This window comes from Macrobrachium nipponense, chromosome 33 (genome assembly GCF_015104395.2).
Source record: "Macrobrachium nipponense isolate FS-2020 chromosome 33, ASM1510439v2, whole genome shotgun sequence".
Taxonomy (NCBI): domain Eukaryota; kingdom Metazoa; phylum Arthropoda; class Malacostraca; order Decapoda; family Palaemonidae; genus Macrobrachium; species Macrobrachium nipponense.
In genome coordinates this window covers 67,418,014-67,431,994 of record NC_087219.1, presented here as the reverse complement: position 1 = coordinate 67,431,994, position 13,981 = coordinate 67,418,014, and the positions used below count along the sequence as shown (strand labels likewise).

Here is a 13,981-nt window from a genome sequence, read left to right as displayed (position 1 = left end):
AGCAGTCATATTGACCTCGCTGACCCAATCGTTCTGTTACAGCCACACCACCAAAAATATTATGTGGTGGGATCTCAAGCTAAAAAAAAATAGAGCAAGAAAGACTTCCCCACATTTACTTTAACCACTCCTGGCTTACAAATTTCCCCCAGCAACACTTTCCCCTTTATGTTACTTAACTACCAATAGGACACCTGGTTCATCAAGGCAAAAAACACAATCTCAAACACATTTACTCACCATAAAAGCTTGCATGCAATCAGAGCGATAAGCTGTGCTTTTAACGTGGCCGTCGAAAAAAACTTCAGGAGCAACCAAAAACGCAACACCAACAAACAACATCAACATGAAAAAACACAAAACAAGCATCAAATCTACATACCAAATCACAAACAAAAAACGCCTGACAAAAACCAAAACTACACACCCCTTGCTTACTGACCACAACGAGCAGGCAAGATTCGCCACTGCTCTGCAGTCACTTTTTTTACTTTATGCTGGTTGGAAGTCTGCTTCGAGCATCATACGTCCAGAAGTTGCAAATTCAGCCAGCACCTGTTTCTCTCAGCCAAACTTTCAATGTTTATTCCAATATTCAAATTTCCCATTCTTCTCAACAAACTATTTTGTTTTCTGCCTAGGCTTCCCTTGTGACTTGCTCTAAGCTTCATTAAGCTATTCTCAGATAATAATTAGAGCTACCCACCACAGTGAATCAGTGCTAATTGATTTAATGATAAATTCCTTCCAATGTGTATATTTCCTTTCTACCCACCACACCATTTGTGAGTTACTGTAAGTTCTTGTAAACAAAATTACATTCAATGTAATCTGACTGGTTTCAATGGCGACCTTCCATTCCCATTGCTTAAAATGTTCAAAGGTAAGTCCATTCGGATTTTTCCTTTATATAATTTCGTTTAGAAGCCGGTATCAGCCATTTCAGCTCTGCATTTGAAATATACTAAAAATTTTCTTCACCCCAAACGATCTTCACACGTAAGAATATATATACAGTGGAATGCTCAAAGCCATTTCCTTGTGCACAACCTACGCAATTGCTGAATAATGGTATGCTGAATATGAACAGAAGAGTAAGAGTACATACTTCAGGAATAACCAAAATTATTAAACAAGAAAAGGACTGAATATAATGTCTGAAACTGTGCTCAGAATATATATAATTGCAGGAGCATTAACTAACTCCATGGCACTGATGACATTACTTTTATTAATCACAATAGCAAGGCAAAGTGCCACCACAATGCAAGCATTCACTTGTCCTACAAAATCAAATTATGAACATAAGAATAAGGATCACATACAAAAATTAACAAAACACAATAACACTATTCAGTGGAGCCACTGGCATACTGGGACATGATACCCCCAATATAGGCACTGGCAGAGTTGAGTAAATTGCACTGTGGATCCACCGGGTAGGCACACAACGGGCAGAGTCAACACGAATCTGTAAAGCATGAAATACTGGTAATCGTACCAGCAAAAGTTACATGGCAAAATGTAAGACTTCTCAGGAAGGGTAATTCGTCAATATTACATAAAACTGCTTTAAGCTTAAATGCTATTTTAGAGGGGCAAAATTCTATCAATGTTATAGTTATATACAATAAATTATTCACTAGTCTAATAAGGAAATGAGAATGATAAGAAAAAATACAGCAGAATACAAGAATGAGTGTTATAAACAGAGTTGAAGAGCCGACAGTAATAATGTCCAATTTCAATTGCCTTAGCCCGTACTAGGTTGTAAGCCAAGGGATTTGGGTCGCCCTCTGGTCTTAACCTGTTCAAACAGGATATTGTTTTTCTCAAAATCCAACACCAAGTCTATTGAGAGGAAATTTATCTCGGCTGCTTTATCTTCGCTGCTTATCATCTCCCATAATCTGAACAAGATATGTATCTACAATCTAGATTGTGTATGTTACTGTCTGTATTTTGTATATTCCATGTATATAGCCCTGAGCTGAAATAAAGGATATTATTATTATTATTATTTATTAAGAGTAATGGCTACTTCAGCAGCGTTACAATTGTAGAGATTCTTCTCTGTTTTGCAAATAGCAGCTTTTTCTGTGCTACTTAAACAGGCTAGTAGAGCGCCTATAGAGGTCATGGTCAAATACAGGGTCAAAATAGGTGTATATATTTGAATTTTACAGATAAAAGCAAGAAGACCTTGGGAACCTACGGATGACTGAAGCCCTTCAACCACTTCTGCTTGCCGAGGCTATCACAGACTGTGACCTGAGGGAAGCAGCCAAGCAGTTAAGGAAACGAGAGGACGTCACTATATGCAGGGTGGACAAAACTGCTGCCTTCGTACTTATGCAGACTGAAGAATATCATCGGAAAATAGAAGAAATCCTAGCAGACACCACAAAATTCACCAGGATCACCAAGAACCCCGTCGACAACATCAAACGTAAGGCAAATCGGATCATAGAGACGGTCAATGCCACCTCTTACGCCCTTCATCTACCACCTATCACGGGCGACCGTAACCTGGGGTACATCTACAGGAACGTCAAGACTCATAAGCAAGGGAGCCCCCTTCGCCCAATTATTAGCCAGATTCCTGCCCCTACGTACCTGTTGGCCAAGAAGCTTAACACCATTCTGACCCTGTACGTCCCGGACACTTACAGCTCTAAGTCGTCAGCTGAGTTCCTAGAAGCCTTACGAGTAACGCCCTCCAGAAGATGTATCGCTTCGATGGATGTGGAGTCCTTATTTACCAACGTCCCGGTCAATGAGACCATTCAAATGATCTTGGACAAGGTATACAGGGACCCCGATACACCACCCTTAAACATCCCTGAACATGCCCTTCGTGCATTGCTGGATATCTGCACTAAGATGGCCCCCTTTTCCGACCACCGCGGCCGCATGTACACCCAGATCGACAGGGTGGCGATGGGTTCCTCCCTTGGAGTCCTCTTCCCCAATTTTTACACGGGCACTGTCGAAGAGAGGGTCTTCCAGAATTCCAGCAAACTAAGCATGTATTTGCGCTACATCGATGGCAGCTTCGTCAGCGCCGACTCCCAGGTAAAGATAGAGCAGCTGCGATGTGCATTTCATTATCACAGCTGCCTTTCCTTTACCATAGAACACTGCGAAGACCGCCGCCTCCCCTTCCTCGACATCCTTGTCGAGCAGCAAGACACCAGATTCCGCACGAACGTGTACACAAAGCCGACGAACCTGGGTATGTGTATGAACAGAGAGAGCGAGTGCCCTTAGAGGTATAAGCACTCCACCATCAGCGCTTTCGTCAGGAGGGCACTCTCGCACTGCTCTTCCTGGAGCGACACACATAGCAAACTGGAACGAACGGCCCAGGTCCTCGTCAACAACGGACACACTAATCGCGCCGTTGATGCTGTGATAGTAAAGCAAGTTGAAAATTGGTACCTCCAGGAACCCCGCCCTTACATTCCAGAGCCCATCAAGCTTTTTTACAAAGGGCACTTTCACCGAAGGTATAAAGAGGACGAGCAAGCCCTCAAGACCATCATAGAGAGAAATGTCATCCCCACCAATCAGGAAAAGACCATTAGTTTAATAATATATTATTAAACGAAGAAGACACGCAGCCTGGTGATGAGGAACAACCCAGCGGCCCCCCCTGCAGGATCCCTTGAAAAAGACGAACGTGGTCTACCGATACACGTGCCCGTCCGAGGATGCCTCGGCAAATACATCGGCATGACCACCATGCAATTCTCCAAGAAAATCTCCTGCCACGCCCAAGAGGGAGCCATTTATAATCACACCAGGACTGCCCATAACCTAAGATTAAAAAGGAGCGATATTGTACCTAATATCGAAATAATTGACCAAACCACCGATCTCCGACGTTTACGAATCCTGGAAGCCCTCCATATAGGAATGGAGAAACCTAACTTGAACATTACCCAAGAAATGCTTCTCCTCTCTACCGCCGCCCGAAGATTAGCCGCGAATGACCACCCAAATATCCAGGAGCACCAGCGGGATGATAGGATTCCTATCACAGGTAGGACCCCTGACATTCATTCCTTGATGAACTACTCTAGCACTCGCACGGCTGCATCCCTGCAATCATCGACGAGGGATCCCAGACTTCTCCCCAGACCGGCTCGACCAACGAAAACGCAGCTCTAGGATTCGAGCCGCTATAAATATCGGCAGGCAGACACCATCTCTTCACTTCTACTGCTAACCAGCCAAGAAGATGACCTACGAGAAGGTTGAAACGTCGCGATAAGCCAGAACTATACCAGCAGTAATACCACCTGAATACCAGAGACGACCCCGGCCTGACATTGACCTCTCTTACGGAATGATACCAACACCGACAACGACCCCTGCTTGATCTGAACCAGAGGAACGCCTTCCCATATACCAGTATTCTGATAATACCAGTATACTGATAATACCAGTCTTTGATTAATAAAGCCTGTTCTGAATAAAATACCATTTTCAGCATTATCTCTAATATGAATATTGGACAATTATTTCGAAGTATCACTGAACCAGAATAGCGAGTAATAAGAAAAATAGAAAAAATAATATATAAGAATAACTCGCTGAATTCTGCCATGTTATTCAACAGAATTTGTTTAAAAGAGGGTCTTCTCCCAAAATATACATTTTTATAATTATCATCATTACGATAAATGAATACATACACATGTACATATACAGTCCCTTTGCTAATTAACACCTGGTAAGATTGAAATATTCATAAGAAGCGAATTTACTGATGTAGGTTGATAAAATTATTAAATTGCGGTACTTTACCGTTACCGCACTGTACGGTACGGAATAATAATCGATGGTAAGGTACGAAATTACGTGACGGTATTTTAGCCAGGGATGAAGTACGGAATAGCATTCCTCTCCATACCTTACTACCAGTCTTGCTCCAAGGTATCTCTAATATAAAGGTAATTTACGGAGTGCGCAAAGTACACTAATATATTGTCGAACTTTGGTCCGTTTTGGTACAGGGTGCGAACAGAATATTAGTGTCTGAGAGCACATAGGTCAGTCAGGTAACACCCGTGACGCGCAAGCACGTGGTCAAGGTACAATTCCGCGAACATGCCGGCTGAAATCAGGCGTGGCTAATAGATCTTTGGACACCTAACACCTTCACCATCAGTGCTTTTGATTTTTTTTATGTAAAAGTCTGTGAATTTATTTTTAAGCCGTAACGCTATACTTCATGAAATGAAAAAATGTCTTATAACTTACACATTAGACTGTCTACAACCTGGTCTTGATGTTTATACAAAAAACGCCATTTCTTTATATAGATGACATCCGGGATGATTCTGCATGCGTAATTAATTGTAAAATTTACTTCAACATACTCTGCCCTGTGGATATCCGTCAAATAAATCTGAAAAGAGCAGTTCGTTTGCTTACTTGATATATTGACGATGCCACACACATGACTTAACTTAAAGAGCTCAGACGGGTCTTTCATAAATAATGTTCTTTCTCTTTTATAAGAGAGAGAGAGAGAGAGAGAGAGAGAGAGAGAGAGAGGAGAGAGAGAGAGAGAGTTTTGCTGAGATAATTATGTTGGTTTTGATCAATCAGAGCTAATGCCCTTCTTCAAGCCATAGATTACAATTGTCAATATTTCGTTAAGTTCCTTAAATTTCGCCGATTGTTGTTCCGTTTTTCACTTTTTATTCCAGTTCCGTTTCTCTTGCGTCATAATATTCAGAAATTGTATAATTAACATTATAACTAATCATTATATAATGTTAATACGCACCCCTTTGCAGTCCTCAGATGATTACAAGGTCTTTGAATTTTCCTTAAGAATCGTTTTTTTATTAACTGGTCGATCTTTCATCATATATTTACTGTTATGAAAAAAAAAAAAATAAAAAGGGTTACTGCAAAAAAGATGTTTGAGAATCTAATTCTCCGGGAATGAAAAAGATTCCAGATCAAATAAGATCTTTACTGGACTTCCCAGACTACTGAAACTTTTACTCTTCTCAATCAATCATTCATTTCGGTATCGTCTGGTCTCAAGTGTTCATGGTGACGTTTAAATTCACACATAATTTACTTCTAAAGATTGTGAAAATTTGCAACAATTCACTAGTATAACCTTCAAAACTTTTTAAAAATCGAATCATGTAACTGCCTATGACACCTAATGTAATTAATGTTACATCGCGAAAATTAGAGTAACAAATAGTTAATGATGTCTCGTTGGCATCTATAAACTTATCAGATAATCTTAAAGAAAGTCTAAAACGGTGGCGATGATGATTATGATATGTATGAGAGAGAGAGAGAGAGAGAGAGAGAGAGAGAGAGAGAGAGAGAGAGAGAGAGAGAGAGAGAGGGGGGGGGGGGGGGGGGGTGGGGGGGGGGGGGGGGGGGGGGGTTATGGCGTTAAATGTAGGTACAATCTTCATACACTTTCGTTGATCATTAATGGGCTTCCTGATAAAAGAATAGAGAATAGATCTGTCTTCTTCTTTGACATACTTTTACCAATATTTAAGAAATATCTTTAATAAATGTTATCAGTTCGCAAACCATCTATACAGGGTATATGGAACGTTTTGCTCTACAACCTGTTTGATATCATGCGTCTACCATGACATTAGTAGACAGATGATTGCAGTACAAAAATCGAAAACGTTTCATTATAATTCGAGGGGGTATTTGTGCCATTCGCGAACGATGTTCATCGTACAATTCTTCAATTTTTCTTTTACTTATCACTGTTCCTCTTGAATGAAGAGGAAAGTTTATGATTTTGACCACGATTTCATCATAATTTTTTTTACCCAATATTTTCCTTAAATGTTTAACCTTGTTAAAAAGTCAGCTTCGAAATAAGAAGCTTTCTCAACGACTTGTTAAGTTCTTACAGCTTTCAGGAAGTAAAGGGTATTACAAGTCCTCATGATAAAAATAAAAACTTAGTCCTTTGGCAGAGCAAAGGGTTCTTCCATTATGATGCTATAAAATGATGGTAAAAAAAAAAAAATTACTTTCAGATGATACAGTGTACTTCATATCGTCATACGGTCCTGGACAATAAGAGCAGTAGTAATATTGTAATTCATACTTTTATAGAAGCTAAAATGGTTTACATTAACGAAAGTTCGTACCCTTTTTAATGAAATGTTTTTATTTTTAAGGAATATCTCAAAATTAATTTTACTGTTCGTACATTGCCAGATTAAAAGAAAATGTGTTAACTTTAATGCATAATTACATCGTCTAGATTTTATCTGTCTAGAGAGAGAGAGGAGAGAGAGAGAGAGAGAGAGAGAGAGAGAGAGTCTAGTGCATTGAGTATGTACAAAAATAAATAACCAGACTTTTGAATAACAATAACATGAGAAATTAAAAACAGATATATAAACATAATTCCCATGGACACTAGGTTTTGTTTTTTCTCCAACTTTAATCAAAATGTAAGCATAGGACAAATTTTTTAAACCGGGAAATAGTTAGATATGTTGGTTATGCTAAATATATTCTCTAAAATTTTAGACTTTAACTCTTGAATAGTAGGTACTACTTTCATTCCGTAATGTAATGTATAAATAGAGTTAATTTCCCGCTTACGTATAAGCTTCCATGTAGCAAATGTGAAAGGACGAATTCATTTAGTTCATTACAACAAATGGATAAGTAAAACAAATATATAAACAATATATTAAAATGTACGAAAAAGTGAACGCTTTTTTTTAGAAACACCAGACGTTTCTTACAAGTAATCATGTAGAGAAAATAAAAGTGTGGGCACCAAACATTTAAGGATGCTACGAAGAGTAGATAGGTATATATATACCCTATATATATATATATATATATATAGTATATATATATATATATGAAGAATATATAATATATATATATAGTATATATAGAGATATATATAATATATAGATATAGATATACTATATATAGATATATGATATATATATATATCTATATAGAAATTAAATATCATATATATATATATATCATATATATATATATATATATATCCATATATAATATATATTATATAAGATATATATATATACTATATATAGTATTATATATATATATTATATATATATATATATATATATATCTATAATATATATATATATATATATATATAGATATATATATATATATATATATATATATATATATATATATATATATATATATATAACTTTTTAGCGCATTGAAATAAATTTAAAGTAAACTCATTTTAGATATTTTTTATTTTTAATACTTTTATTTTTGACATACATTTTAACCAATTTATGATTATGGCTAACGATATTGAGATCCTGTCGAGCCAAAGGTTATTTACCGAGTCAAAAAAGTGAACGCTTTTTTTTAGAAACACCAGAAATTTCTTACAAATAATCATGTAGGAAAAAAAAAGTGTTGGCACCAAATATTTAAGGATATGGTACAAGAGATGGTATATATATATATATATATATATATATATATATATATATATATATATATATATATATATATATATATATATATATATATAACTTTTTAGTGCATTAAAATACTTAAAGTAAACTCATTTTAGATTTTTAGATATTTATTTTATACTTTTATTTTTGACAGACATTTTTACCAATTTATGATTACGGCTAACGAAATTGAGATCCTGTCGAGCCAAAGGTTATTTACCAAGTCAAAAGACTTGAAAAATCTGAAGAATTTCATACATAACCCGAACTAATGGGAGACGTCACTGTAAGCACTGTAGTGTCACTAAAGGTCACTTCTGACCTACTGATCATGTAAGGTCATATTGCCCCTTGGATTGAGTAACCATGCAAAATTTCAATTACATCAAGTACATCGGACGAAGGGATCAGTTCGAAAGCTAGAGATTCTGGGAGTAGTCACAGATTGGTCACTAGATGCTGATCTACTGATCATGTAGGGTTGTAGTGCCTATGGGATTAAGTAACCATGAACATTTCACGTTCATCAGACGAAGGAATCAGGTCGAAAATTGAGTTACAAGACTTGACCTAGGCAAGCAAACTTACAAAAACACACAAATGCAAGCTAAATGAAAGCTTTTAAAAAGATCTAGATTTGTTAATTAGAATTTTTGCTCGAAAATGCTTGTGTGTAAATAAAAAAGAAATAGATGATCTATATATATAGGCGTTTCTCTCTCAAGCAACCGTCTGAAATAATGATCTCCCTGTTCATTTCAGTAATGCCATTTTCTCTCAAAATTTATATCAAATACGACATTTTTTGAAGGGAGACAGATGTTGAAGGGTACGTTATTAAAAATATCACAAAAACTTTAGATTTTTTGTATGATACACAGTTTTACAATTAAATGATTTTTCGTAAAGATGCAGATAATGGAAACTCATAATAGCTCAGTTAATGTCACAATCTTGATCACGTAACTTTTACATTATCTATAAGGAATTCCCTTGAATAGCAAACAGTTCAATAAAAGGAATTCTCTATAGAATGCCAGTTCTATATATTTTAAGTAACAAGTGATATATATATATATATATATATATATATATATATATATATATATATATATATATATATATATATATATATATATATATATATATATATATACGTGTTCATTTGCTTTTAAGACCAGTGAGCATTATACTATTAATTTTATAATGCATGCATGCCATAGAAAACATTTTCTTTTGCTAGGCGTAACACAAAACACTTAGGCATCTAATTTTGCTATGTTATTCATGCGAGCTAAAATAAAAGAAAAAATTATCGACGTGATGCGCAGGGTTATGATTAGGCATGCATGCTATAGCTTGCCCTTTGTCTCCACACAAGGTCAAATAGAATAAGAGAAAAAACTAGCTTTGTATAATCTAAGTTTCCGATTCCTTATATTATACACCCATCTTAAGATGCAAACTATATATATTGTTCAGGATTTTAAGCCAGAGACAAGGAAAAGTAACATCCCTCTATAAATAATTGCACACATTTTCGAGTTGCCCCTCTGAACTGAGAGCCTCTGTTCCCCTTAAATCATCTCCACTCCCATTGGCTGCATAGAGTTAACCTCCCCAGATGTTCAAAATGGGGGTGGAGCACATCGATGCCGAGATTTTAGTAGGACGAGTCCACAGCAGCTAATTCTCAGAAGCTCTGAGAACTTTCTCAGAGCCCAGACGCCTCCCACCTGTAGAACGCCACTCTCCCCCCCTTTTTTGCTCCCCTGCTTGCCCTGGGGATACCACAAGTGTTCGTATACATTCCATAGTGCACAGAAATATCAGCAGATGAGAAGACAACAATACCCAGAATTTCCAGTCAAATACTCATGGAAACGACGTTTGCATTTAAATAACCCGCTTTGCACAAATTCATATCTCTGGATTCTGGGTCATTTCCCAGCCATGTGTTTCCAGTGAACCTGCAATCAACCACCTGCCATCAATATCTGAACCTCCACAAGATTTTTATGTAAATATAGTTCATTTAAACCGGACTCCAGAGTTTATGTAAATTCCTCCTTTCCAGTAATATCGGCCTTCAGCAGAAGATTTTTTTTTTATTACAAACCTCCTCCCGCCTCACAAGGCCATTTTAGGAGTTCCAGGAGGTCACACCCCCCCATTGTATACTGAGGGACGAGCAGTTTTTAATAAAATAAAATGGCAACCTTTCCCAGTTTCTTGTGAAAAGAACTTTCATTTTCCAGTTGTAGTGATCGTTTACACTGGTATCACAAAGAGAAACGAATCTGAATTCATTTTTATATTTTTGAGCAAGCCCAAAAACAAGGTTTTCCAAAAAATCTCCACAACAGGAAAACAGTACATTCTTTATATATTTTCTAGTTATTTGTGTAGAACTAGGGATTCTAGTTAGGGGTGAATAAAATCTGGCTGTCATTAAGAACAGTGATACAGCGAGCTTAGAATCACATGCATGCCGTTAACCTAGAGAGAGAGAGAGAAGTTATAACCTTAGCTTTTTTATGTTAATGCGCTCTTGCAGGAAGTGCATATAAGTATTTATATATATAAGTATATATATACATTCTTATATAAGTATTTATATATATTTTACATTTAAGTATGTTTAAGCAAACTTTATATATTATATATATATCTATATATATATATTATATATATATATATATATATATTATATATATATAGATATATATTATATATATCAATATTACACATATATATACACCCACACACACACACACACACACATATATATATATATATATACATATATATATACACACACACACACACACACACATAGGGCTATATATATATATATATATATATATATATATATATATATATATATATATATATATATATATATATATACATAGCATTATTCTTTTTCAAGTTATTTGAAAAGCGGATTACTTTATCCTCAATTTCGAAAATAGTGCTAAAGGTAGGGGTCCCGATTGATTGCAATTTAGCAGGATCGCTTAAGATAATATTAACGTTATTATAATAATCTTTGCGATTCAGAGTGACTGTACCTTTTCCCTTGTCTGGACGAGTAATAACAATATCTTTGTTTGAAGCCAGTTTTTCAAGGTTTCCAAATCACTTCTCTGGAAGAAAGGAGTCCAACAGGTTGTTAACTACCGATACGTATTTTGAGCCAACTGCGAAATCTCCATTTGAACTTTATTTATATTAGTGTTTATTGGTAGTTTTTTTTTAGTCTGTGGAATAATAATTCCAGCGGAAGAAAGAATCTGGAATATACTCCAGGCTGACATTGTGGAAAGGTAGCGCTTCCAACATTAGGGTCCGATATAAAGGATACAGGTGGACAGCTAATCAGCGATATATGAAGATCAGAGGGCAGTGGAAACAGGATGGTTCATAAAAACATATTTATTAGTGCCGACATTTCAAGACAAAATGTCTCATTTTCAAGGCTGTAAATAAAAGATTATATGCTGTAGATTATAAAAAACAAACAAATTATAAAAAAATCTGTTTAAAACCAAATTTACATAGGGATTGCGAAGAACGTAATCAACCACAAGTATAACAGTTGCTTTACCATCAATCATAGTCTCTATCGTTCTAATACTCCACCATACATTCAGATATCTCTCACGCTCATAAACATTTACAGTACCTCTACCACGAGAGAGAGAGAGAGAGAGAGAGAGAGAGAGAGAGAGAGAGAGAGAGAGAGATGAGCTGATCAATGCATAAATAAATCAGTCAACTGGCAGGTAACATCCGAGCGGATCATTAGATATATACAACAATGTAAATCATTAGATAGTGGATATATAGAAAAAATCATACAAAATAACTTTAAACTGAAGCAACATTCAGAGAGAGAGAGAGAGAGAGAGGGGGGGGGGGAGAGATAGGGAAGAAGAAAGGGAGGGGGAGAGGGAAGGGAAGAAGAAAGGAGGGGGATGGGGTGGGGGTGGAGGTTGAGGGTAGGTGGAGCTTTTTATATACAGATTTTTTTACCACTTCGGTGCAGGGACAAGTGCCTTTATTATACAATTAGTGATTCATGATTCTCTTATAAATTACGACTCTGGGTGTAATGCACTCTAGCAAAATCTCGTCCTGACATATGTGTTCGTTACCGAGTTATTGCCCAAAAACGTGATTGCAATGTCTGTGAAACTCATAGTAGCAGGTAAATGTTATTCATGGTAAAGTATGTTTGAAAGTAATCTATATATTGTGTAATGATATTGGCGAATTATAAAAAGAACGTCACATGTCTTAAGTGATAAAGATGACGTCCATCCTATTCATTCAGATGTTATGAATATGGAACTTTTAGGCATATAATTCTAGTGAAGGTTTCGAAAGAACAATGATGGCTGTAGAATGATAAAACATAGCATAAAATGGTGAGATCGTTTCATTGACTAAATAACCCGTAACTTTAATGTTCTCGAATTAAAGTTTTCTCACTTTGATGTTCTCGAATTAAAGTTTTCTCACTGAAAAACGGGGGAGGAAAACTGGATTGCCCCTATAAGCGACAAAAAAAGGGGGAAATACCGTATTTTTTTCATTTAAAAGGAACGTCCTCAGAAAATCGGTTGCCGATACCCAATAACACAAGTTTTCAAATCTGAAGAAACAAAAGGCGTCTTTTATCATTGTTTCCAATTTTCTACAAGGTCGGACCCACTCCTATCCCTCTTTGCATTCTGAGTTAAATTTTCATTATTTATTTATTTATTTATTTATAATTTTTTTTTTTGTGCGGAATTCAACTAACTAATTTTCGTCCTTTCCTTTTTTTTGAATTCTCTTCAATTAAGCTGATAATTTTCATTTGTTTAGATTAAATATTACTGAATTTTTTCCCTTTTGTTTCGGATTTTTTATTTTTTTTATTTTTGGTCTGTCAAGCATTTTATGGCATCCATAACGACAAAGGTTCATTAGGATCATTACAAAATAATGTAAATAGGCAAATTTTATGCTTATATCAGAGAACCTCTTCCCAAAGGTCAAGTTAAATAGGACAAACAATAATTTCAATGGTATTTTCTCCAATATTTAGTTTCTAGATTTTGTTCCTTTTATCCGTACAAATGAAAATATTCTAACATATATTTGTTTCCACACACAGGTACACATAAACGCGCGGAAGTGCGCGCTCGCTCGCACACACACACACACACATATATATGTATATATATATATATATATATATATATATATATATATATATATATATATATATATATATATATATATATATATATATGACTTTTTATTATTATTATTATTATTATTATTATTATTATTATTATTATTACATTATATTATTATTATTATTATTATTATTATTATTATTATTATTATTATTATTATTATTAACCTGACCCTCACTTCCTAGGCCTTGTTTTAGGGATTTCTTGGGTCCTAACTGGTGAGCAGAAAACTTACAG

At 35.5% G+C, this 13,981-nt stretch overlaps 1 protein-coding gene across 1 annotated transcript; it reads left to right on the top strand.

Annotated features, from left to right (window-relative positions):
* Positions 1-2,217: 2,217 nt before the first annotated feature.
* Positions 2,218-3,270, top strand: LOC135202899 (uncharacterized). The gene has a single exon (XM_064232350.1). It carries the CDS (start codon positions 2,218-2,220, stop codon positions 3,268-3,270), a length of 1,053 nt encoding a protein of 350 aa, XP_064088420.1.
* The last annotated feature ends 10,711 nt before the right edge of the window (positions 3,271-13,981 follow it).